At 39.8% G+C, this 26,416-nt stretch overlaps 1 protein-coding gene across 2 annotated transcripts in view; it reads right to left on the bottom strand.

Moving 5' to 3' along the window:
• The window catches only part of septin9b (septin 9b), a 180,330-nt gene that overhangs the window by 98,887 nt on the left and 55,027 nt on the right, over window positions 1-26,416 (bottom strand). For both annotated transcript variants that reach the window (XM_079883228.1, XM_079883229.1), the window contains exons 2-3: window positions 3,723-3,987; window positions 2,383-2,732 (exon numbers count right to left, since the gene is read on the bottom strand). In XM_079883228.1, coding sequence (XP_079739354.1) covers window positions 2,383-2,732; window positions 3,723-3,987 — 615 coding nt within the window. The remainder of the gene's footprint in view (window positions 1-2,382; window positions 2,733-3,722; window positions 3,988-26,416) is intronic.

The raw sequence follows: 26,416 nt of genomic DNA, 5'->3' as shown, positions 1-26,416 counted from the left end.
CTGAAGACAAGAAAATCAGATATTTAGCCTGTGAGCCCTGGTTATATACATGCTGGCCACACCCATCTTGACGGTTAGAAGGGTGTGGAGGGCGCGAAGCGCCCTCATTGGAGGCCACGTTTCAGGGGGCTCACTGATAGGCTTAAGCAGTTGCCGCCGAGCAGCCAATGAGCACGCAAATACAGCCTGCCTTGGCTGCCACACTGCATTGACAATGAATACAAAATTAAGGATAATTTTTTGGCTTCAGATCTCGAAGAAAGAAGACTTTCCCGATGCGTAAGCAACTTACGCAATACGAGAGAACCTCTCGTAAGAGAACTTTTAGCATTTTCTAAAAATAAAAATAAAAGTTTTTCAAAGCCAAGTCAAGCCAGGAAGTGTCCTCGTAAACCATGTTTACATTGTAATTCCCATGTCATTATACACATTTGTATACTCATGTATACAAACACACACACACACACACACACACACACACACACACACACACACACACTGTGTCTGTTTAGGCATTAGATCATTCTTGGCTGCAGCTGTTCTTTCCTCTATTTTTTAGAATTTACAGGAACTCCTCTGGCCAAGAGAGCTTCCACATGTGTGATGTGTGCCATTTCTTGTCCTGTCAATGTTTGGTTGTGTACCTGGTTGTGATGTACATGTTTTATAAAAGCATTATGACGTAAACTGTGGAAGAATACGGAATATATGTAGGTTATATGTATATATTTTTCGTAACAGTCTTTCCTAAAGCAATGAACTCCATGTGACATGAGCTGCTAGAACATCATAATCAACTCACAACCACAAAGGCAGAGAAAATTTCAGACTGCATATTACATCATACTCAGACATGGTAAGCTGATTGTAGGTTGTACACCTGCTGTAACCTCTACTAAGCCATAAGGTTCCACCTTTAGCCATAGTTCCACCTTTCATAAATGTGCTCAAAGCCCTCCTCCTTCATTATCCCCAATATAAATAAAACCGACAGAATATCCATCACATGTAATGCTCCTTAAATAAACAACAGCCTTCATTATAACAATTTTAAACTTTAAATGAAGTCTGGCATAAACAGCCTCTGGATGTTTTTTATAGTTTCAGCAACAAATGCCATTAAAGTTTTCAGATACTCCACAGCTGCACTGACTTAAATATGACCACTTCCCCTCTCATTCAACACAGTTCTCCTCTACCTCAGGTCCTTTGTGATCCTGAGTTACCACAGTATGTTTATGTCTCAGTATGAAGGCTGTCTGAAGCACAGCTGGACTGAAAGTCTCCAGTCCAGACAGAGTAAGCCTGTGGCTGCCTTGCAGCTTTCTTCCACTCATGGCTCATTTGCATCTTGCTAATTTCTCATGGACAGTAAGGGCCGAAACTCAACGGCTCATTCAGGATGTCAGAGTCAGAGTAAGTTCAGTATCCAGCTGAGATCAAACACAGAACAGAAAAGCTTGGAGCTAAGGCTAAGGGGGATGAAGCACAGAAGCAGAAGACTGGAATAACTCCTCTCAATAACAATAATGACAGGCATTTATGTTTCACACAGTGTTTGAACATCCTTTAAAGCAAGAAATTAGGTTAAAGATAATAGGATCCAACCATAGACCAGGGCACCTCGTGACAGACCAAAGAAAATAATGCTAATGAAATAACATATGTGCACCACTGCCTGATTCAAAAACATTGAATTTGCTTGGAAATATTAAAACAATTCCTATGAGAAGACCATTGACCAGCTGGGTGGTTATCTTAAAGCTTAATTCCTCTATTCTGAGAGAAAAAAAAAACAAGAAAAAAAACATATGCTTGCTTTATTTTGAGTGTCTTTACTACTAGTAGTAGTTTATACTACAATGCATTTACGGCAGGGGTGCCCAATCCTGCTCCTGCCGATCGACTGTCCTGCACAGTTCATCTCCAACCCTAATCAAACACACCTGAAGCAACCAATTAAATTCTTCAGGATCACTTGAAAATTAAAGGCAGGTGTGTTTGATTGGGGTTGGAGATGAACTGTGCAGGACAGTCGATCGGCAGGAGCAGGATTGGGCAACCCTGATTTACGGTATACATACATGTTTTTATATTGTACTTATATATATATATATATATTTTTTTTTTTAATTCCTACATATGATTACATCAGTAATTAATTTCTATAATTACCCCTACCCCTTAACCTAATCATACCATGAAACCAGTCTCTAACCTTACCTGCCGTGTCCCACCTCAATAGTGTTTTGCAATCCAACATAAACACAATAAGTACACTGTACCAAACATTATTTTTTGACGTAAGTACATTGTAGTTAAAGACACCCAATATACTGTACACGGTGACCAAAAACATAAATATTATTGGACTGTACTTACTATGCCCATCAGAACCAGGGGATTTCCGTCCGACGTGATTTGGCGATGGACACCTTGTCGTAACCGGCGGATGGTGGAGACTGTCATGACCTCTGTTGTCTGTTGTTTTGGTGACACTGATTTCATGCTTTCTTGCTGATCCATCTCCAGGACTCGGTGGCTCGCTCTTTCTGAAGGTGGTCTCTGGGAGTTTAGCACTGGCATGAGGAACAATGGTAGATGCTGCACGTGTGATGGGGGCAATGGTCTCCAGTGTCTTGCTAAAGGTGACTGAGTGCTTCTGGGTCTCGGGCGTCTTACTGTGGCCCAAGACATCTGGTCTCTTCAGCCCAAACCGGGCCGTGCCAGGACTAGGACACAATAACATTTTATCTTTAAGTTTAGCATTACATAATCTGAATTATACAACTGTTAGTTCTGATCTTCTGATCTGATTGGACAAGATTGCTCATTTTTCATATAAGAGCACTAAGGACTGTTTGTATCACTTTTTCACTGTTCACTTGTCCAGCACTATTTTTGTTGGCTGAGCAGAAACAACATAAAAACTGATGTTTAAAATCTAAGTAACTCAAATAGTATTTTCTGGTTTCTAAAACTGTTCAATGTGAGTCCAGAACTATTATACAAGTTTGTAATGTCATGAATGTATGATTAGTAGGTTAAATGTCATGAAGGTCCACTCCTAAACCTGAACTTCAGGAGAGCTTAAGCAAATGTTACAAAAATGTACAAAGGAGATTGTACAAATTTGCCACAGTCTTTATTACTTTTATTCATATAAAATATTAAAGTTACATTTTAGACACAATATTTGCAGTTACTTTTTAGATTTTTGCTTCACCGACAAATGTAGTTCTGTACAAAACCAAAACAGGATCAAAACAGTTACATGTCTCAGAGCAACACACAGTAGTGTTGTTTTGTTCATTACTGAAGGTTTTTAAACAAATTGAGTAAATTATTCAATGACTCATTTAAAACACACAAAAAGAAACTGACTGCTGTATTATGAATATTTGAATCTAAAGAACAGATTTTCTTAGTCTTTGATGCAGTAAATCCTGAAAACATCTTTGCATTTTTACTCTTCCATGTTCTGACTTTTCAGCATTATTGAAACCAGTCATCAATTGGCTATAGCCTAGTCTTATTTTATTTTTGTCTGTGAACCACAGAGCTTGCTCATTCAGCTCTCATTCTAACCAAAAGTACTCACAGCAAGACCACACAACTGAAATTGCTAGACAATGCCACACAAGAGAATTTTGGTCTTCTCAATAAAATCTAGTAACTGGCAGTTATGTGAAAATTGCAACAATACATGTACTAATTTATACCTGGGAGATCCTTCAATAGCTTTGCCGTTGTTGTTGGATGAGATGTCAAAGCCTAGCTCTGTCCTACGCGACACAGGTTCAGGGGTCCGTGCCTTGGGCCTCAAGGTGTCAGGGGGCTTGGTACCATTTGAGCCCAGTTCGTAATATCTTCCACTGGTTGGTGACATGGCTGAACGCTGAACATTGGATGGTACTCGGCGTGTGTGAGGTGATGAAGAGTGCGAGGAGGAGTCCACATCCTCCACTTCAAATGAGCGTTTCAGAGCTGGAGGAAAAGGTCAGATTGGAAAACTTTAAGATTGGAATATAGTGTGTTAAATTCCTAGATTTATCTTCTGTAGTCAACACATGTATAGCAACCATCAAATTCTAGAGAAAGTTTTGATTTTTGAAATACAAATTATGTAATAATACAAAAGAAGCCATTCATTTGTATTCAACCCAACAATTATATTTTATAGTGTTAGAAAAGTAATGGAAGGCTGAGGGTATCCAGAATGTAAGGCAGGTCGGCCAAACCACAGCAAACATTCTGCAGATGGTAAAAGTGACCAGTGCACTTATCAGCACTGAAGAGTTATGAAACACCATTTTACTTTATAATGAATTTTCAGTTGGGTGGAACAGACAAATTCAGTGTTCTGTCTAAAGATTGGGCCTGAAACAGCAACAACGTGTACAGAAATACACTTTATTTTAGATATCAGTAATTGTAAAAGAAAGCAAATTACTGGATAAATGTATATGAATAAAAATATGAGCAAAAACAACATGCACATTCATTCACAATGCACTGCAGTACTGCCACACCCTATACGTAGAGTGCACAGTTTGCGTAAGGCCCCCATCTCTGTTGCTCTGTTGCTGTTGGCTGGCTGCAAATGATCATAATTGATGGACAACTATGCCCGGGAAAAGACAACAGCAGTATGCCGTTAAGAAGTGAAAAAGAAAAAAGCCCAAGATGAATCCTGTGCATTCCTTTCAGGTATGTTCACAAACATGTGAAACTTTATATTTTTGGCTATTGAAGTTAATGGGTGAGATTAAACATGTTTAACTTCGTTAATATTTTGATTACCATCAACTCATCTGTCTGATTTGATACTAATGCAATTTATGTCATGTAATTTCAATTATTTTAATGTGTATTGTGTTTTATACCATGGTAAAGATATTTGTAGGGCTGTCATGATTCCTCAATTAAATTCAATTGCTTGATTTTTAAAAAATCCTTGATTGCAATTTACCTCTGTCAATTGACCAGCAAAAAAACAGAAGTGGCACATTCCACTGACGAGAATCCATTAACCGCATTATTAGAAATTTTTTCTAAGGCTGCACAATATGTTTGAAACAAAAAAATTAAAACAACAACAATAGCCGTGTTTCCACTGTTTAGCCAAAAGCGAGCGTGCTAGTGTGTGCCAATTCTGCTTAGGGCACCCATTTGGCCAGCAAGCGGCCCTGATGTACTGTTTATCCTTGAAATAATTACTGGCAGCTAGTTCACCTTTTCTCAGAAGGACCCATTTGAATTCCTTGTCTCTGGAGGTATTATTTTGCTTTACAAAACAAAAACATGCCTGTCCTCATGAATCCACACCTTATACTAAAGACCATCAATCATTTGGGTATGAGAGATTCAAAGATTTTCATAATAGTTCAGGCAGACTGAAAGGCAGTTGCAGACCAGTTGTCAATTGCAGATCAAAATAATTACAGATCATTTTCATTGTTCTGTTATTAATTTTCTTGCCACACCTGCTAATAGCAAGTGATTTATGAGGATAACTGACCACAGAAGGGAAAAGTACAAAAATGAACATTCTCCTATTTAAAGTTACTAAAAGTTTAAAGACTTACTACAGTTGCAATGGATGTCTTTTATTTGAATCAAGCACATCACATACTTCAGCTAGGAGTGGCGTTGTAACAGTTCTATGTTTAATCATGTTCGAGTTTCTCAAATTTACCAAGTTCCCCAAAACTTGCATTCGCTGCTAGGTAAGTGTTATTTTGGACTTTATGTCTGTCTTTATTGGATGCTTCTCAAAATCTTTCTCATTTTTTATATATTTATTGTAAAGACAGACACCTTAACCCTCTCAAATTTTCTACTTGTGTTTTATCTCCATGGCCGCAACCGTACAGTATGCACTAAGAACTCTCTATTCTCCCAATAAACTAAACATCACTCTGGTCAGATTCATTTTAGACAAGAACACTTAGACTCAATCATAATCGTCTGCCTCACACTGCTAAACCCGAGAAACAAATTCATATTAAGTCATATCATATTAAAGTGGCCTGTTGTGTGCTGTTTTGTCATGCTTGTCTGCACCCAGGGGCCTGTACCATGAAGGTAGTTGAACAAACTCGGGTTTACAGGATAAGTTTTGAGTTGACAAAACCAAACCGATGCAATCAGGCTTTATTGGTACCATGATGCAGCTCATCAACTTTCTCTGTCAACTCAGGCTTTGATCCTCAAGCTATGATTACTCCACGCGCGCGTGCACATAAAAGAGTGACGTCGACACTGAACAACCAATCGCGGGTCGCGATTTTTCCGCGGAGGAGTAAGAGATAATCATTCATAATTACGATGAATTTAAATATGTATTTCAAGCTCGAAACAATACGGTTTCTGCGGCCAAAGCAAGAGAAGACTGTTGGAGAAAGATTGCTTATTGTTAATGTGTAAGTTAAACAAATACGTTCTATATTTATGTAAAATTATGTATGTATGTGTAGCCTATACGTGTAATATAGCCTATAGCCTATTTTTATAATATATAAAAATGTGCATGTAGCCTACCGGTACTAAGAAAAATTAATATTCATTGATTTTTAGATGCAACCCCAACTCCAAATGTTCTTGGCAGCAGATAAAGACCAAATATAAAAATATAATTCAAAGTGGTGAGTATTTACCACAACCTTTTATTACTTTTGTGAACATTTTATCACAAACACTTGTTTGCAGCAAACAGAAATAAAGAGTTAAATTCAGAAAACACTGGCGGAGGAGTTGGCTCTGAGTAGGCAATAAGGGACGGCCGATTATGGATGGGATTACAGGTGCTGTACAATCTGACCCTGGTGCTGGCTCCTCTAAGCAAGTAACACTGGGTACGTGTGCAATACATTACTACTTTTTTTAAGTTGTAAATATGGCTGACTGTATGTTCTGCAGTAGAGGGAAATACAGTGTCCCTGTTGAAGCCAGCACACATACACACACACACAGTCTCCAACACAGAGGTCAGTATGCAGCAGACAGAATTACCAAACATAACCTGCTTTTCAACAGTTATGCTTTACATTGGCCTATTTTTATTTATTAGGGTGGAGGAAATGATGAAGACACTGTGTCTGTGTGTTCTCAGACAGTTGCTGATGTAAATGCACTGGGCTTTTTATTGTGGCAAACATTTGAATGTGTGGCATAAAAAAGGGACTGGCCCTTACACATCTCTTTTATTGTAGGATTTTTCACAACCTGCCCCAGAAACTGAGGCCTCTACCTCAATGGGCTTCAGAAGAAATGTGTAAGGATTTAAAATCCTTGACATAAATTACAGTCAGTCCTGTGTTTGTAGGAAGTCAAGGAACTTTTTGTGATTTTGATGAGCCTCCAGAAAACTTGTAATGATCATGTTTGTGGTGGAATTATGTTTCAGGTGGAAACAGACTCAGTCAGGGCCCTGTACAAAACGAGTCTTGAACTAGACTGCACACTAAAGGAGTCTTGAACTAGACTGTCCACTAAAGGAGTCTCGAACTAGACTGCACACTAAAGGAGACTTGAACTAGACTGCACACTAAAGGAGACTTGAACTAGACTGCACACTAAAGGAGCTGACTGTGAGCTGAGGAGGCTCCAAACAAAATCAAACAGCTAGATAAAACTGATCTCAGTATGTATATAGTTATATACTGTATATATATATATATATATATATATATATATATATATATATATATATATATATATATATATATATTAGTATAACTTATTTAACCAAGTAACACTTTAGTATGAATATTTATTAATGCAACTTTCTCTTGCTCTCTTTCTCCCTCCCATCCCACAAAACCAATAAACAATTTGAGACATATCTGCAGTTTCAATGTGCTTTTATTAAGTGTAATATTGTATGGTGATTGCATCTACATCTGCACCAGCTGGGTGGTCAAGTGTGATCGGGTCAGTTTTATCGGGGAGAAGCTGGTTTTGTAGTGTTTCTCGCTCCGTTCTACTGGTGGCTATATAGTGCAGAATGGCACATGCAGTCACTATCTGTGATGCCCGCTCTGGTGACTCTGAAGCGCCGAACACAGTTGAAATGTGCCTTTAGGATGCCAAAGGTCATCTCTATCTTTACTCTGGTTTTACTGAGGGCCACACTGAAGCGGTGCTGTGGCCCTGTCTGAGGGTCATGATAGGGGGTTATTGTGTAGGTTTTTCCATCTCAGTTCAAATTAACAGTGTTTTTTACTGTACCAAATTTAACTTGCTTTCCTCAAAGTGCTGACACAACACATACTAACGGAAAATTTGAGACAAGCACTGCATGGAGCCAGGCCATTTGGCATCCAAACTTGATCATATATGTTCATGACCACAAGTCGTCTGCAGATGAAATGTTTATTAAATCATTGTTATATCTGTTAATGTTACTATTAATTTAAAGATTCATCTCACAGAAAATAATCATCTCACATATTCACATCATCTCTACCTGAACATTATGGCTGTGATAGGACTTCCTATTAACATAATCTGCCTCATGTTCCCCTAGAGCATTGGAGATTGGAGCAATAGACTGCATACATGTTGCAATGACTTGGGAATCCTATCATAAGATTAACAGAATAATAATAAAAAAAAAGATTCAAAATAATTCTTAACATGTATTATATTGTATAGTACACTTGTGAAATTTGCTTTAAAAAAGTGTTCATGTGATGTCACCCTATCAATATATCTTACTGGCAATTTTATAAAAGCCCTCTTTTATGGACATGGTCGATAAATGTCCGGGGAGCACTATTAATGAAACTTTTCACTCCTGCAGAGCGAGGACCACCTTGCGAATGGTTTGACAAACCGTGTTTTCCCCTAGCTTCTGTGCGTCACCCACCGTGCAAGAATGTAGCACTACCACTTGCAAAAAAAAAAACAAAAAAAAAAACCGCAACGCAATACAATTTGCGGTACAGTAAGTGCATGAATTCGACGTGTTAAATTCTTTATGTGCGGCTCAAGAAGTTCGCAAAGATAAGAATTTCCTTCCGCGGAAAATCTGTATCTTCCATACAAGTAACTATCAGTTAAGGCAAGGGGATTTTGTCAGGCTATAAACTCTTTCTCTACGAAGTGCTCGTCAAACAATTTGCGCTGAAATGTCCACCGGATTTGGAAGAAAAGGTGAAGCCATTGCAACAGACACTTGGAATAAGTTACGTCACCTATATGTTTCTTTGCTCTCAGCTGATTGGTCAAACTTCAGTCTGAGATCTTGAATCCAGAACATAACCTGCCCCGGAGCAGGTTAGCCGTGCAGCGTAAGATACCATGGCAACGAACACCGATTAAAGCCGAGCTACTTTCATAGTACCTAAAACCCAGGGTTGGCGGAAACTAAGCTGAAACATAGCTGGCTAGCCACCTAATCCGGCTTCATGGTACAGGCCCCAGATGTCCTGTTTGGTGCCAGTGCCTGAATGCCAGCATCACTGTTGGAGTGATTAAGATTTTTGGCTGGATCGCCAAAGGACTCCATGCTTAAGATATATGTGGGATTAGTGTAACAAAAGCAGCAATGCTGCTATTCTTTATTTTTTCTTCTTAACGATTTTTTTTAAGGAATTATTTTTGTGGCCGACCTTATTGTATATGCATTTGCACTGCTCTTGCTAGATTGCGTTGGTCAGTATGGAAATGATCCGCCTGCGTCTGTGTTATTCAATTTGCTTGTCGTTAGTAGATCACGGAATCACACGTAGAACTTTCCATTCAAATCAATGCTTTTTTGGAATTGTGCTCTCACTCTAATTTGCCCGGTTTATTAAATCTGGCCCCTAGTCTTATATTCCCTTTTTGGAGGAATCAACTCTTTGAATGGAAAACATAGCTAAAACACTTGTGTGACATTTATTTTAACCTTTTACTGTAATGGCATCTGAATAAATTGTTAAACACAAGATTTGCTGAAAGACAGTATAATTTTATAGCAGACTGTCATAAACTTTGTCATAAACAATTTAATAATATCTGAACTGCTCATTTAAGTATCTTGTTCACTTCCAGTATATGTTTTATAATCAAATCTGGATTTGTGAATATGGTCAAAACAAACCTTACAGTCTGAAAGAGAACACATGCATGTCCAAACCACTCTGCCACTGGATTCAAAATCCCACCACCCAGTTCTTTATGACTTGGGAGAAAACACAATCTCTGTAAAGTTGGGCCAGATATTCCAGAGACAATCTTTCCCAGAGTGCCAAGAAAATCCCTTATGAGTTTCTCACAGTCAGCACACAAACAGTAATGAATAAAGCATGCAACAACACAACATATACACTATGGCATATTATGTATGGCAAATGATTTCATTGTAATGTCACTCAGCACAAACTGATAAACTGTTAGTATTTGTTATTTCTTTGTACAATTACTGTACTTTAAAATTATATTTTATATATATTTTTAAAATATAAAAATTATAAGGAAACACCAGTACTTTGTTTTGGCTTGGTTTATAGGGAATTCCAAACCTGCGCACATATATTCAAACGCACATAACTATAGAACCAATTCTTAATGCGCATGTGACCGCCATCAGCGTTTCTCACAGGTTCGCGTTTAAAGTCTTTGTAGAGAGAATGGTGTCGTCTTAGCGGCCCCTAATTTAATAACAAATGATCGTTGCGACGGAAGCGAATCAATCAAAACTAAGTTTAGCTGGAAAATAACTTTATTAAAGAACCGCTATAAAGCCAAAACAATCTCTGTTACCTTAAATTATATGTTTATCTCTGTAAAGCTGCTTTGAAACAATCTACATTGTTAAAAGCGCTATATAAATGAAGATGACTTGACTTGACTTGACTTGACAGTCCCAGTCCACTTGTCCTAGATGACTTCCATCATAAAAATGATCTTTATTATATATATATATATATATATATATATATATATATATATATATATATATATATATATATGTGTGTGTGTGTGTGTGTGTGTGTGTGTGTGTGTGTGTATGTATATATACTGTATATCTATTTTTATACTTTTTTTTTTTTTTTTTTTTTATATATATAAGATATAGTTTTTACTGTATTTTGGATCAAATAAATGCAGCATTGGTGAAAAGAACATACTTATTTTAAAAACATTTTCAAAATCTTACTGATCCCAAACTTTTGAACAGCAGTTTAATATTATTAATTATATAATCTAATCAAGAGTAAGTAAAAAAAGAGTGAAATAAAAAAAAACTCCAAATGACATTTGGTCATGTGGGTTAAAAAAAGAGACAGCATTAAGATGTGATGCATTGTTAACATTGTTAGTAGACAAATTAAATAAATGAGTGAGAGTGTGAAAAGTGTGTTTTAAGGAAGTTAAGTTTTTAAAAGGCCATGGGTTCAAAAGTACCCTTACCTGAAGTAACACCCATTTACACAATTATATTCACATTTGACTATTCCATGAATTTCTTGAGGTTAGCTTTCAAATAAAACTTAATTTGAAACTTAAAACTTAAAAACAAATTAAACAAATAAAAAGAGTGATGCACAACCCACTGACCAGCCTTTCAGAAACCTGCTTCGACTGCTGTTTGTGTACTAAAACAATGCTTTTAAAAGTTATATGGAGTGACATTTGATGCTGTATCTACAGCTGCTTGGCTGGGTCGAGCATAGCCCATGAGCTCTTTTTGGCTTCAGTTTCTGAAGAAAAGCCAGAATGCTTTTCAGGGATTATGGGAGCACTCAGTTTGTCCATCCCACGCACCTGGAATTAAAGTAAAAATCAGAAGAAAAAATAGGATCTGCAAAAAGGAAATCCATGCCAGAGCAATGTGTATGACAGCCTGTAGTTGTTCATGGATATCCTGTAAGCTCTTACTCCAGGCAAAAAAAATCCATTAAAATCTACTGTTCTCAGAAGCAACTGCTCCTAAAAGCTCTATTAGTTTGACCACGCTAATTTGTGAAGCCCACTTAGACACCAAGCAGGTGTAAGATAAAGAAATAAACAGGCAATTAGATAGTTTGACTAACAAATAACTAAACACATCTAGATGGTAAAAAGTTAAACTTTTGAAATCATATGACCTGAAATCCCCCTGTCTCTCTCATGAGCAGCACACAATCATTAGATTCAGAACCAGGCCATCATATGTTAAAGCAGCCAACGTTCACCGAAGCTTTATTTTTCTTGGCTTTCTAACAAGGCCTCTGTGTCAAGGCTTACGACAGCTTTAGGGCAGACCCTACATTAAGATAGATAGACTTATATTTCCAGTTCCTTCATAAAAAAGCATCAGCTTTCATTTGTCCTACTCCTCAGAAAATGGCTTAGTGAAGGGAATATGGTGTCAATTAGGAGCCAACAGAAAACAGGCCATAATTTAAAGAAAAAATATAATAATAAAAATGTTGCCTACATAAAAGATCAGAGAACATTGTGAAAACAAAGGGATATGGGCAGTATTTGGCCAAAAAGCATGTAAGGAAGCACATTTGGAAAACTCACCAGAATTAAAAACCCATATGGGACACATTACTTGCACGTTCAACATACTAAGATTTGGGATGCAATAATACAAACTTTGCACATACTACACTGCTGCAAAAGTTTTGAATCTGTAAGATTTTTTTATGTTTTTAAAATAAGTCTCTTCTGCTCACCAAGGCTGCATTTATTTGATAAAAAAAAAAAATAAAATAAAAAAAAATAATAATAATAATAATATTGTTAAATATTATGACAATTAAAAACAACTGTTTTCTATTTTAAGATATTTTAAAATGTAATTTATTCCTGTGATCAAAGCTGAATTTTCAGCATCATTACTCCAGTCTTCAGTGTCACATGATCCTTCAGAAATCATTCTAATATGCGGATTTGATGCTCAAAAAACATTCATTATTAATATCAATGTTGAAAACAGTTGTGTAATTTTTTTTTCCCAGGATTCTTTGATGAATAGAAAGAACAGCATTTATTTGAAATATAATCTTTTGTAACATTATAAATGTCTTTACTGTAACTTTTGATCAATATAATTCATCCTTGATGAATAGTATTGATTTATTTTATGAAGCACTGAGCACGTCTACATCTGAGTCAGACAGCTGCAGCACCGGGCTCTCAACCCAAGCGGAAGAAGCCGCGGGGAGGGCTTCCGCACGGGGAGTGAAGGGATCTGAGCTATCAGATGAGGACCGAGAAAGTGCAGAAGCAGTCTCGATCACCTCTGCTAACTCTCTGCGAGCCCCACGATCTGAGTGGACGCGGGACCCAAACCGCAGGGAGCACAAGCCTGGCCGGCTTCATCAAATACAGCCAGGCGGGAGATAGAGCTGACTCTGATAGATAGAGCTTCACAGTGGCCGCAAGCAGCCCCCTCAAGGGCTGCCTGGGCATGCTGCGCTCCCAACCAGCACACACATATCATGTGATAAAACGAGGGCAGGGATGCACACACTTTTTAAACAGCTCGCTTGCCATTTCATAATATATATTTCACAAACACCACCAAATAGACGATTCACACAACATAGAGTGCTTGCTGAAGAGCAAAAGTTGTGTTGTGTGCCGGCGTCCCTTTGTAGCTTTCGTGTATGCTGTCACATGCTACGTCATCACGCAGCACCAATAGGATTGGATTAGTTTCATTCACGCTTCAGATGTGTTACTCTAAGGGGCGTTCCCCATAGTGTTGTCATCGACACAGTGCGAGTTCCCTCGAAAGGGAACTATAAAATAAAAATCTGAAGTTGAATGAGATTTGCACTTGCAGACAATAGTCATAAATCTGTATTATGAACAAGTAGTCACAAATGTTTAAAATATCATTCACAAAAATACAATGACATACACAAACTTGTTGTATATAGTTGCACTTATTCTTTCATTCACATTCACAGTACAACCTCAATTAGGCACTTGCAACTTCTCAAATCAGTCACTGCAATTTAAAACTTTGCGTCTTGACTTTTGAAACTGTTTTCGCGATATATCTGATGCATAACTAACTTGTGCACTTGCAAACTCAGTGCAGTGGCGGCCAGAGAGAATGGCGGGGCAGGGGGAGGGCGCAAAGCAGTCGTTTTATTGGTTAAATGGGAAATGGGACTTCTTTTGTATGCAATGATGTAACGACACCCGCGGCCTCTGGGACATTCTGAAATGCTAGCGTCAACTTCGGGAGTGCAGCCTTGCTCAAAAACCTCAGTCGAAAAACTGGGGAAGGCGACAAATAAAAAGTAGTTTTCATTTTATTTCCTAGTTTCATCTGTAAGCTCTACTGCCCATTCACCGAAAAGCATAACTATATTTCATTACCCAAGTATTGGGGAGGACAAAAAGTGAGAGAGTGGAAACCATTTACATATACAAGCTCACCCATCTAGGCAAGGCAAGTCAAGGCAAGTTTATTTATATAGCACATTTCATACACAATGGCAATTCAAAGTGCTTTACATAGAAGAAATTAAAATAATAAAAAGAAATGAGAATAATTAAAGAATTTAATTTAGAAAAATAAAAAATAAAATACAGTACAGTCGGACGAACATTGGCACAGTGCTCATTCATTAAATGCATAGCTAAACAGATGTGTTTTGAGTCTGGATTTGAAAGTGACTGTAGGAGCACATCTGATCTCTTCTGGAAGTTGGTTCCAGCTGCGGCTGGCATAGTAGCTAAAAGCGGACTCGCCATGTTTAGAGTGAACCCTTGGCATTTCTAGCTGATATGATCCTAATGATCTGAGTGATCTGTTGGGTTTATGTTCAGTGAGCATATCTGCAATATATTGAGGTCCTAGGCCATTGAATGATTTATATACCAGTAATAATACTTTAAAATCAATCCTAAATCTAACTGGGAGCCAGTGTAAAGACCTGAGGACTGGTGTGATATGTTCATATTTTCTGGTTCTGCTCAGAATCCTGGCGGCAGCGTTCTGTATGAGCTGCAACTGTCTTATGGTCTTTTTGGGAAGGCCAGTGAGGAGTCCATTACAATAATCCACCCTGCTGGTGATGAAAGCATGCACAAGTTTCTCTAAGTCTTGTCTGGAAACAAAGCATCTAATTCTTGCAATATTTTTCAGATGATAGTATGCTGATTTAGTTATTGCTTTGACATGACTTCTGAAACTAAGGTCTGACTCTAGTGTCACACCAAGATTCCTGACTTCTAGTCACTCTTACGAAGATACTTGCCCGAGAGACAAACCCCAATTAAAGCCCCTACTAATAAACAGGTGAGGCCGACAGACTATGTCTGTCAGGCTCTACCTTACAGATGTAAAAGGAGCATAGCCTTGCTTTAACATCCATTCTGAAGAAGTCAACAGAGACAGGAGTGGGTCACTTCACAACTCATCCACCTCAAACTTTATCCATAGATCTACTTTAAAAAAAAATATATAATAATAATAATAATAATAATAATAATAATAATTATATATATATATATATATATATATATATATATATATATATATATATATATATGCTATTAAAAAGGGGGCATAAGCCCTAGCTTAACCCCTATTCCTCGAAATAAGAGAAGGGTAACAGGTGATATTATCTATTCACTTGCCAGCTCCTCACTGGATATCCATCGGAGAGCACAGCCCTGGGGCATCTCTTCCCCCTACAGCTCGAGCAGCCATGGTCGGCCTTCTGCTCAGCTCTTCATCTCTTGCAAGCTCCCTATTTATATGCTTGGGTGCTTTGTGTGACCTCATCACACTGTATCAGCCAGTGGTATTGGTGTGAAGATACAGAAACCTAAGTTGTGTCCGAAACCGCTCCCTATCCATTATATAGTGCACTATATCAGGAGTCGGCCATTTTGTAGTGGTGTCCGGATTTTGAGTGAACGACATCATTCCCTACATTCGTTTACTACTTTATACTGATCCTCTCTGAATTCAAGTGTACATTCGATGTACACTTGCTGAAGCACTATTTCCCACAATCCAATGCGGAGAGGACTGAGTGCACGTGAATGTGCAGGAGCGAGCGAGTTTAAACTTTACAGATTTACAGCTTTCTTATTTCTGCTTTAATATTTATTTTGTGCTAGTTTTAGGGATTTTCTACCTTTTTTATTAATCATTACTCAAATAAATCATATTACAATATAGAGACAATATTATATAGATTAATTTTATATTAATTTTATTAAAATATATTAAGACATTAACTCAATTTAATGTGTTTTACTAACAGCCAGGTGTTTTAATAATTTGTGGCATTGTTGTTAACTCATTAAACTGTAAGGAAGAGATGATAATTTAGTGGATGATTTAAAAATATTCGTTAATCATCTGTAGGTTGCGTATTCATTTAGAATGTAATCATAACGGTCACCTGACGGTGCTCAACGAATTCATTATGTTTGTTATTTTTACTAATATTATTTTATAAAGTAAGTAACATGTAAGATAAAAGTAGTTTTATCACTACGTGTGACGAAGCCGTTTATGCGACAGCTCCAGCTCTTCGACGCACAGTGTATACGTCAGCGTCCGAATAGACCCCTTTTCAGTTGGTAAACATGGTGACGTTTTTTTGTGGGCAGAGCTTAGGTGGTGGCAGAACGATCCCTCTGGCCGCTTCACTAACGTTAGTTTGCAAGTTTTGTTAGCTTGTTTTTTAATAATGACTGGAGAAAATCCGATTTTATCTTAATCTTAAACCTTATCTCAAGGTCACTCACTGTCCAGGACCGCGATTGTTATTTGCAAAAGTTAATTTTAACGGACATCCCAGATTGGCTGACCCGTACACGCTCAGTCAATGGATGGACAATCTGACAGGATTAACGTTAGCGCTACCTCCGGTTGAGTGGCCTGACTTCTACATCTACCTGATAGAGAAACGTTTCTGGTTACTTAACTGTAACCTTGTTCCCTGAGAAAGCGGAACGAGATGCTGCGCTGCTCAGAGCATTGGGAATGTCTTTAGTCGTGACCAGCTGTGAATATTGTGTGTAACACATCGATAGAATTGACCCGGAGGTAATATAGCCTCGGTCGATGACGTCATCGGCGCGCACCCGCAATACGAGGCTATAAATAGATGAGCCACAGGTGCATCATCAGGATATTTTGTCTGAAGAGCAGTCCTGGGACATCTTCAGCACGGCAAAGTAGCGCAGCATCTCGTTCCGCTTTCTCAGGGAACAAGGTTACAGTTAAGTAACCAGAAACGTTCCCTTTCGAAAGCTACAATCGATGCTGCGCTGCTCAGCGCATTGGGAACGAGAATACCCACGCCGCCGTGCTTGAAAATATCTGGACCCCCACGGTTGTGCAGGTGTGCTCACAAGAACGCAAGAAGGCCTCAGACATTAGCTTGTGACGTTGACTCAAGGACATGAGAGCCCGGAGTGGAATGAACATCCAAACTTGAAACTTGAAAACTCTAAAATCTTATGAATGTGTGCGGAGAGGACCAACCTGCCGCATCACAAACCTGTTGTAGGGGGGCACCCCTTGCCAAAGCACTAGAAGAAGCGACCCCCCTGGTGGAGTGAGCCCTAAGACCTGTAGGCGAAGCCTGACCGTGCGCCTCATAAGCAAGAGCAATAGCATCCCTGACCCAATGAGACATGGTCTGCTTGGTGGCAGCTGCACCTCTGTTACTACCACCATAACAGACGAAGAGTTGCTCTGACTTACGCCACTGGCTAGTGCGGTGGATGTAAGCCTGAAGAGCACGGACTGGACACAGTCTATGAGATTTCTCCTGCTCCGGCGTTGTGAACGGTGGAGGACAGAAGGCTTCTAGAATGACCGGATGTACAGCCGAAAATGGAACCTTAGGCAGGTAATCAGGATGAGGATGCAAAATCACTTTCACCATTCCTGGGGCAAAGTCTAAGCAGGATGGAGAGATAGCCAGACCCTGCATATCCCCAATTCTCTTCAAGGAAGTTATTGCCATGAGAAAAAACATTTTTAGAGTCAGAAGTTTATCAGACGCTGATTCTAAAGGTTCAAAGGGGTTTTCAACCAGACCCTCGAGAACAATAGCTAAGTCCCATGAAGGCATCTTGGTTTTTACGGAAGGCCTCAGACGCCTGGCCCCACGAAGGAAGCGAGAGAGCAGAGGGTGTCTCCCGAGTGGCGCCCCATCAACCAAGGCGTGGCAAGCCGAAAGAGCGGCCACATAAACCTTAAGAGTGGCAGGGCATGTGCCTGTTGATAATTTCTCTTGCATGAAGTCCAGAACTGAAGCAACCTGGCAGTTGACTAGATCTAGATTGACTGGATCACCTCTTCCGCTTCCGGAGTGAACGCTGGCGCTGTTAGCTGCCGCTGCTCCTGTGATGAAATTTTATCTTATTTATCTAAATTTATCTAAATTTTTCTTATTTGCTTTTATTAAGAATTTGTTTTAATTTGTTTTAATTTGTGCCTAAATTATTTGACCCTGCAAATTTACTATAAGCCAACGAGTATATTTTAGCTACCCATTATAGCAATTTTTTGTCTCTGTTGCTCCTGGTCGATGGTGTGTGTACCTGTTGACTGTCTGCACCCCTAGCGCCTCCAGCTTGGAAATAACAATCATGAAGATCGCCGACTTACTTGGCCGGATCATTTGTCTGTGGGCCATGAAGATCGCCATTTGTTCTGCCTTATTCCATCCCGTCGGGGTCGATGCTTCAGTACTCGGCGGAGGAACTTCTCCAACTTCGGTTGCGTTTTACTGATCCTCCATCAACACTACGCTTTCATCCAGACATCACCGGCCAGCACCGTCGGAAATATGTTCACCGTGGATCCCGTCGATCCTACAGCATTAATGATTCATGTAAAATACGGTCATTTTGGTCGCAGAAACCTCGTCCAACACGGAGGTCAGAGCGGATTGTTGACCACAGCGTCCTCTCCAATCTTAAAAGATCGTCAGGTATTGATCCCAGTAAAAACAACCTGTCATTTGGATTGCTTAACATCCGCTCGCTCTCTGGTAAAGAACCTCTACTACATGACGTGTTGTCTGACCGTAAGTTGGATTTTTTCTGTTTAACTGAAACCTGGCAGAAACACGGTGACTACTTTCATTTGAATGAGTCTGTTCCTCCAGGATATACTTTTATTTGTAAATCCCGCACTATCGGCCGCGGTGGGGGTATTGCGATTCTCTATAAGGAGAAATGGAAAGTATCACAATTGACTGTGCCCACATATTCCTCCTTTGAATGCATTGCCATAAAGATAAACGGGGCAATACCGACTATTCTCATTACTGTTTATCGCCCCCTAAAAATAACTCAAGTTTTTTATCTGAACTTTCTGACCTTTTAACTGATCTGTGTGCCATGTCTTCCAATGTAATTATGTTGGGTGATTTTAACATTCATATGGACAATTTGAGAAATGCAAGTACATGTGATTTTTTATCTTGTTTGAACAGTTTTGGCTTGCAGCAGTTTGTGAATTCTCCTACTCACTCCAAAGGTCATATTCTTGACCTTATCTGCTGCTCTGGTTTAGCACCATATAATTGTATTGTTTCTGACCTGTCTCTATAAGATCATTTTCTAGTCTCTTTCTGTGCTCAGTTGACAGTTTTTAAGTTAAAGACGGGCCATAGTATCACTTTTCGGAACATTAAGAACATTGATGTCTCTAATCTTGCTGATGAACTGGCCAGCTTCTCAAACAAAGTGAACTTCTCCACTCCTGACGCTCTGATTTCCCTTTACAACAGTGGACTAACTGAGATCTTGGATGTTTTTGCTCCTGTTAAAACTCGGACTGTTTCTTTTAATGTTTCTGCTCCATGGTTTACCCCTGATCTGCTTCTACTCAAAACTAAGGGACGGAGGCTTGAACGTTTATATGCTAAATCTGGTTTAATGGTACACAAAGATATGTTGAGTGATCATATGTACCATTATAAGGAAGCTCTGCTTAAAGCAAAATCAGATTATTATACTAATATAATTGGAGCCAGCGAAGGAAACTCTAGATCTCTTTTTTCTTTAGTAAAGAAGGTTTCCTGTCCAGCAGATGCCATGCCTTTAAGCCTGTGTTCTACAGAACAATGTAATAATTTTATGACTTTCTTTGAGTCAAAAATTAATAAGATCCATCAGCAGTTGGCTATCAGTAATTTAGCTCTAAATCCTCTGAGTCTCTTAGTCCCACAAATGACTATACATTCTACTTTTAATTATTTTACCCTACCACCTACAGCAGAGATACGGCATTATATTCAAAGATCTAAATCTTCCACTTGTCAGCTCGACCCAATGCCTACTTGCTTGGTTAAAGCCTGTGTATCGTCACTGTCCTCATTATTCACTAAAATTATTCATTCTTCGCTTGATACCGGGCATGTACCGTCCTTCATGAAAAGCGCTGTCATTACTCCAATTCTTAAAAAAATAGGGGCTGATCCATTAAATTTTGAAAACTATAGACCGATTTCTAACCTGCCATTTATTACTAAAATATTGGAAAAGTGTGTCAAAGCTCAAATTCATGAACACCTGTCCAAGAATGCATTATATGAACGTTTCCAATCAGGATTTCGTTCTCATCATAGTACAGAGACGGCCTTGGTTAAAATAACTAATGACTTGTTAATAGCAGCTGATTCTGGTCTTCTGACTATACTAGTCCTACTTGATCTTAGTGCGGCATTTGACACTATCTCGCACAAGATACTTTTGGACAGGCTAGTATCTATAGGAGTCACGGGTACCCCCTTGTCCTGGTTTAGATCATACCTCACCGGTCGTAATCAATATGTCCAAATAAAAAATTATAAATCAAGGTCATTTAGAGTTAACTTTGGAGTTCCTCAGGGATCTGTTTTAGGGCCTCTTTTATTTATGATCTACTTACTTCCTCTTGGTTTTATTTTTAGGAAATACGGTATTAATTTCCATAGCTATGCTGATGACACCCAGTTGTATTTATCTTCTAAACCTTCTAGTTCTTCTCCTCGACCTGTTTTGAATGAATGTTTATCCGAAATTAAAGCTTGGCTTTCAGGTAATTTCCTCAAACTAAATAGTGACAAAACCGAAGTTTTATTAGTAGGTACTAAATCAACTTTGGCTAAATCTGATTGTCCTTCTTTAGTTATTGACAATACTGAAATTTATCCTTCTCAACAGGTCAGGAGTCTGGGTGTCATCCTGGACAGCACACTCTCCTTTGAAGCACATGTAAATAACATTACACGCGCCGCATATTTTAATTTGCGTAATATTAGCCGTCTTCGTCCTTCTCTCACTAAGAGCAGCACAGCAATTCTAATTCATGCGCTGGTCACTTCACGAATTGATTACTGTAATGCTCTTCTCTCTGGTCTTCCTACAAAACTTCATCGTAAATTTCAACTGGTTCAAAACTCAGCGGCACGTGTCCTGTCTAGGACTTCTTTACGCGAGCACATCACTCCAATTCTTCAACAATTACATTGGCTTCCAGTTAAGTACCGTATTGATTTTAAAATTCTGCTTCTCACATTTAAGGCTTTACATAATTTGGCTCCTCCGTATCTCACTGATCTTTTAAACATTTATACTCCTTCTCGTTCTCTGAGATCGTCTCACTCTATTTCTCTTGTGTCGCCACGTATTCGCTTAACTACAATGGGAGCGAGAACTTTTAGTTTTGTGGCGCCTCGGTTGTGGAATTCGCTTCCCCCCAACATACGGAATTGTGACAGTCTTCAAATTTTTAAATCCCGTCTAAAAACGTATCTTTTTACTCAGGCTTACGTGTGAATTGCAGCATTCTTTTCTTTGTGTGATGGATGTAATTATGCTGTAAATTTTATAATTTCATTTTTATATTGTTATTATTTCACTGGTTGTTTGCTGTAAGGTGTCCTTGGGTGTTCAGAAAGGCGCCTTTAAATAAAATGCATTATTATTATTATTATCTACATTGTGTACAGCACACCATCTTTCAAAAACACCCCATTTACCGGCATAACTTTGTCTAGTGGAGGGAGCCCTAGCACTTAGAATGGTCTCAATAACGGCAGGCGAAAGCCCAGTGTCCCTCAGTTGGTTCCCATCAGGGGCCAAACGTGAAGATTCCACAGGTCGGGCCTGGGATGGAATATCGTGCCCTCTGCCTGAGACAGAAGGTCCCTCCTCTCCGGAATCGCCCATGGCGAGCCGTCGAGGAGAGATATTATCTCCGAGAACCACACTCTGTTCGGCCAACGTGGCGCTATCAGCAAGAGTTGCCTTTGAGACCTTTGTTGGCGAACTCTGGCTAGAACTCCCGGGAGCAGAGAAACTGGAGGAAACGCATACAGGCGCATTTTGGGCCATGTGTGCGCCATCGCATCCAGACCCAGGGGGGCTGGGTGACTCAGAGAGAAGTAGAGGGGACATTGCGCTGTCTGTTGTGAGGCGAAGAGGTCCACCTCCGCTTTGTAAAATTTGGTCCAAATCTGTTTCACTACTTCCGGGTGGAGTTTCCATTCCCCCGTCGGTAGTGTCTGTCTGGACAGTAAATCTGCTCCCACATTCATATGCCCTGAAATGTATACTGCCCTGAGTGACAGGAACTTGTCCTGGGCCCAGAGAAAAATCTGCCTCGCTATTCTGTTCAGATTGCGTGAGCGCAGACCTCCCTGGTGATTTATGTAAGAGACTGCTGCTGTGTTGTCCACCCGCACTAGGACATGACAGCCCCTCAATTGATGGAGAAAATATTTCAGAGCCAGAAATACGGCCATCAGCTCGAGGCAATTGATGTGCCAATCGAGCTGATGACCCTCCCATTCCCCTTGAGCTGGACGGCCAACTAAGACCGCTCCCCAGCCCATCAGGGAGGCGTCCGTCGTTAGCAGTCTGCGACGACACAGCGCCCCTAGAGTGGGACCCAAGGCGAGGAACCGGGGTCTGAGCCACAGAGATAGTGTACGAAGCCCGCGGCGCGTCACTTTTATTTGCCTTTGAGGATTGGCCCTTGGATGAAATCCTCTGGCTTTTAGCCACAACTGAAACGGTCTCATGTGCAACAGCCCCAGAGGAATCACCGTGGATGATGATGCCATGAAACCTAACATTTTCTGGTACTGACGAACAGTGCGATCTTGGCCTAGCCTGACTTTGCTCATGGTCTGCCGAATGGTCTCGATTCGAGCGGGAGACAGTTGTGCCCGCATCATGATCGAATCCCAAACGATCCCGAGATAAGTCGTTCTCTGGGCAGGAGAAAGAACACTTTTCTTGGTGTTGAGTCTCAACCCTAGAGAAACTAGATGAGCTAACACGATGTCTCTGTGTTGGAGCGCCATCTCTCGCGATTGTGCTAGTATTAACCAATCGTCGATGTAATTCAAAATGCGAATGCCCTGGAGTCGTAATGGAGCCAGTGCTGCATCCATGCATTTTGTGTATGTGCGGGGTGACAAGGCTAGGCCGAATGGAAGAACCCGAAATTGGTACGCTTCGCCCCCGAAAGCAAACCTCAGGAATTTCCTGTGTTGTGGCAATATTTCTATGTGAAAATATGCGTCCTTCAGATCGATCGTGACGAACCAATCGTGATGTTGAATTTGCGTCACGACCGTCTTGACGGTTAACATCTTGAACTTGAGCGCTTTGACTGTACGGTTTAAGCCTCAAAGATCTAAGATTGGACGCACCCCCCCATTCTTTTTGGGAACCAGGAAGTATCTGCTGTAATAGCCCGACTCTCTCTCTGGAAGAGGAGCATGTTCTATGGCCTCTTTGCTCAGAAGAGTTTGCAGCTCTTGTGACAGTACGTGCATCAGCTCCGGTTTCACGGAAGTGAAAACCACGCCGTTGAAACGCGGAGGACGACGAATAAATTGGATTCTGTATCCTATCTGTACTGTGCTTAATACCCACGCAGAAATGCATGGCAGAAGTTTCCACGCTGCCAGACTTTCTGAGAGTGGTTCCAATTTTAATACTTCCTCTTGAGGGGATGTTAGATGTTCTGTGTCCTGAATGACGGCAGGAAACAACGGAACATCTAACATTTCGCTGGAAACCGCTGCCCCCCGAAGCACGAGAGGTGGCGGGGATGGAGAGGTTTTGTGAGGGTAGCGGGAAGGGGCGAAAAGATCTTGAAAGCGCCCCATCCCGCGGGGGGCTACCCCCACCAGATTGGGCGCCAGACCATCAGGACTTCTTTTTCCTATTAATAATAGTCCTGAGGTCTGGTCTGGGAGGCTGCTGAGTCTGGCGAGTCTGTCTCCAGTCTCTCTGAGGGGGAGCACGACTCGCCACACTCTGCTTTTTCTCCTCCCTGGCTTTTGAAGGACCGGGGCGGGGCTGGGTGGCCGACGGCCCCTCCCCTTGAGTGCGGCGAGGAATGAACTGAACGTACGCCTCTTCGTGTTTTTTTACGTCCTTAACCTGTTAAGCTTCACCAGTGCGTCGGCGCACTGAAGCGTTTTTTTTTTTTCATCATCAGATTTAATGTTATACATTGACAAACTATACATCATTAAAAAGATATAAGACTCAAGTTTCAGTATTTGACCACTATTGTATTCTGAAAAACTTATAGTGACAGTTATGTCTTAATTTGTGTCAGGAGTTATGAAATGAAAAAATGAGTCGATACCTTTAATATGAATTATGACCGTCAGCCGCTTTCATTCATAAAAAACTCCTGTGCTGTCGTCATGACAGCGATACACAAAACAACGTCCTTCAGGGCTTTAGCTCAAAAATGTGCAGATTTGGAGAAATATTGATATATTTTCATAAGTTTTCATCAGATTTCTATAGACAGGAATAATATTTATTGAATTTATGCCCAAAATGCGTCGATGTAATCATTATGAGCGCTGGATACTGTGATGTATTGTGTTTTCAATCCATACCAACAGCCTGAGGGCGCTATATGCACAATAATAGTCCATATATGGAACATGAAGAAGAGCCATGATCATGTGACAATCCAGGAAGTCTCGAACACATTGAAAGCTATCAGAGATCGCTGTTACATGCAGATAAAGACGTTTTGAAGACAATAAACATGATTGAAATGATATTTGGTTTACCTGTGTTCTTCGAGTAATGTCAGGTATTTCTAGCCTGGCTAACGTCAGACCAAGTCTCATTGAGACTTGGTCTGGGAACTACGTGCGCATTTTCTCGTATTTGAGGCGTGGTTTACGAATGCCCAGAGCCGTTTATTGGGCGCTATGAATGTCTATCAAATGCGCCTGTATGTAGCTCATAGCCAATCGCTTCAATTATACCAGATGACGTATGTAGAGTGACAGAAATTCGACGAGGAAAAAGACGATGGGTCAGAGATTTATTTGTACACGATGGCGTTTAGCGAATATTACCGTTTGTGAAAGATAAACATGAGGGTAGAAGGTAACGTCGAGTCTGATATAAACAAACTGCTTCGGTGTCGTCATCATCTTGCTGCTCCCTCCCCGTTCTGTGATTGGTTCCCTTTTTCAGGGGAAAATTTGTCCCATGGTGTCCAGACTGCCTAGCAGCGTGAATAGAATCGCGCTGCGAGCAAGGCAGTATGGGGAAACCCAGGCTAAGGTATTTCCATAATAATAGATTATATTTATAATGTAATGCTAATCTATATAGACTTTATCATTGTGCAGAATAAAAATATATATATATTTTCTGTCTGATTTTTTTATCTGAAGCGAAATTATATCACAGAAGATTATTTAAAACACTCGACTTGCGTTATAAATTAAGTTTGAAGCACAAACATGGTTTTAATCTCATAAATTGTCGTGTATTGATGGTGTGCTAAGCTAACATGCTAGCTAGCTCTAGGTGCACCTGCCACATTATATAGCAGTTATCCTTTTATGATTTTTTTCTAAATATGCTTACTGAAATGTTTCATTATTCAAGCAGGGCATTTGATCCAGTTTTTAAATGTTAAGTAAGAACTTTGATAAAAGAAATTAGGGATTGAAACCCTATGAATAGCCTGTGAATAGCCAGTCGTTAGTAACTATAATGCAGACAAAAGAAATGCATATTTCGAGCCATAACCAGGCTGGAGAGGTGTGAATGTGTGCAGGGGGAGACTGAGACTGAATTGGGCTCGTTTGCACCACAAAACAATAGAGACAATAAGACTGAATGGATGACTTAGAAGATGACTAAACATCAGCAGCATTTTAGCGTCAAGTCAAAATAAAGTCATTTGACATGGTCTTGGAAAACATGTAACTAAATACAGAGTTTTGGACTTATTATCTTCAGATTTTAAACATAAAATGTTTAGACATGTGGCTTTAGCTGTAGTGCATTTCTAGATTGCTCCAGTGCCAACTTCTATTTTATTTTCATGAGGATGTTTCATGTTTCACGTTTTTTCATTATGACAATAATTAATTCTACATTTACAATAAACTGCCAGGTGTCAGCTTTCAAATGAGATCATACTTGTGCTTTTAGTGCAAAGGGT

The sequence above is a fragment of the Squalius cephalus genome (assembly GCF_949319135.1).
Source record: "Squalius cephalus genome assembly, chromosome: 10".
Classification (NCBI taxonomy): domain Eukaryota; kingdom Metazoa; phylum Chordata; class Actinopteri; order Cypriniformes; family Leuciscidae; genus Squalius; species Squalius cephalus.
Note: the sequence above shows the minus strand (reverse complement) of the source record. Positions and strands in the feature narration are given on the sequence as shown.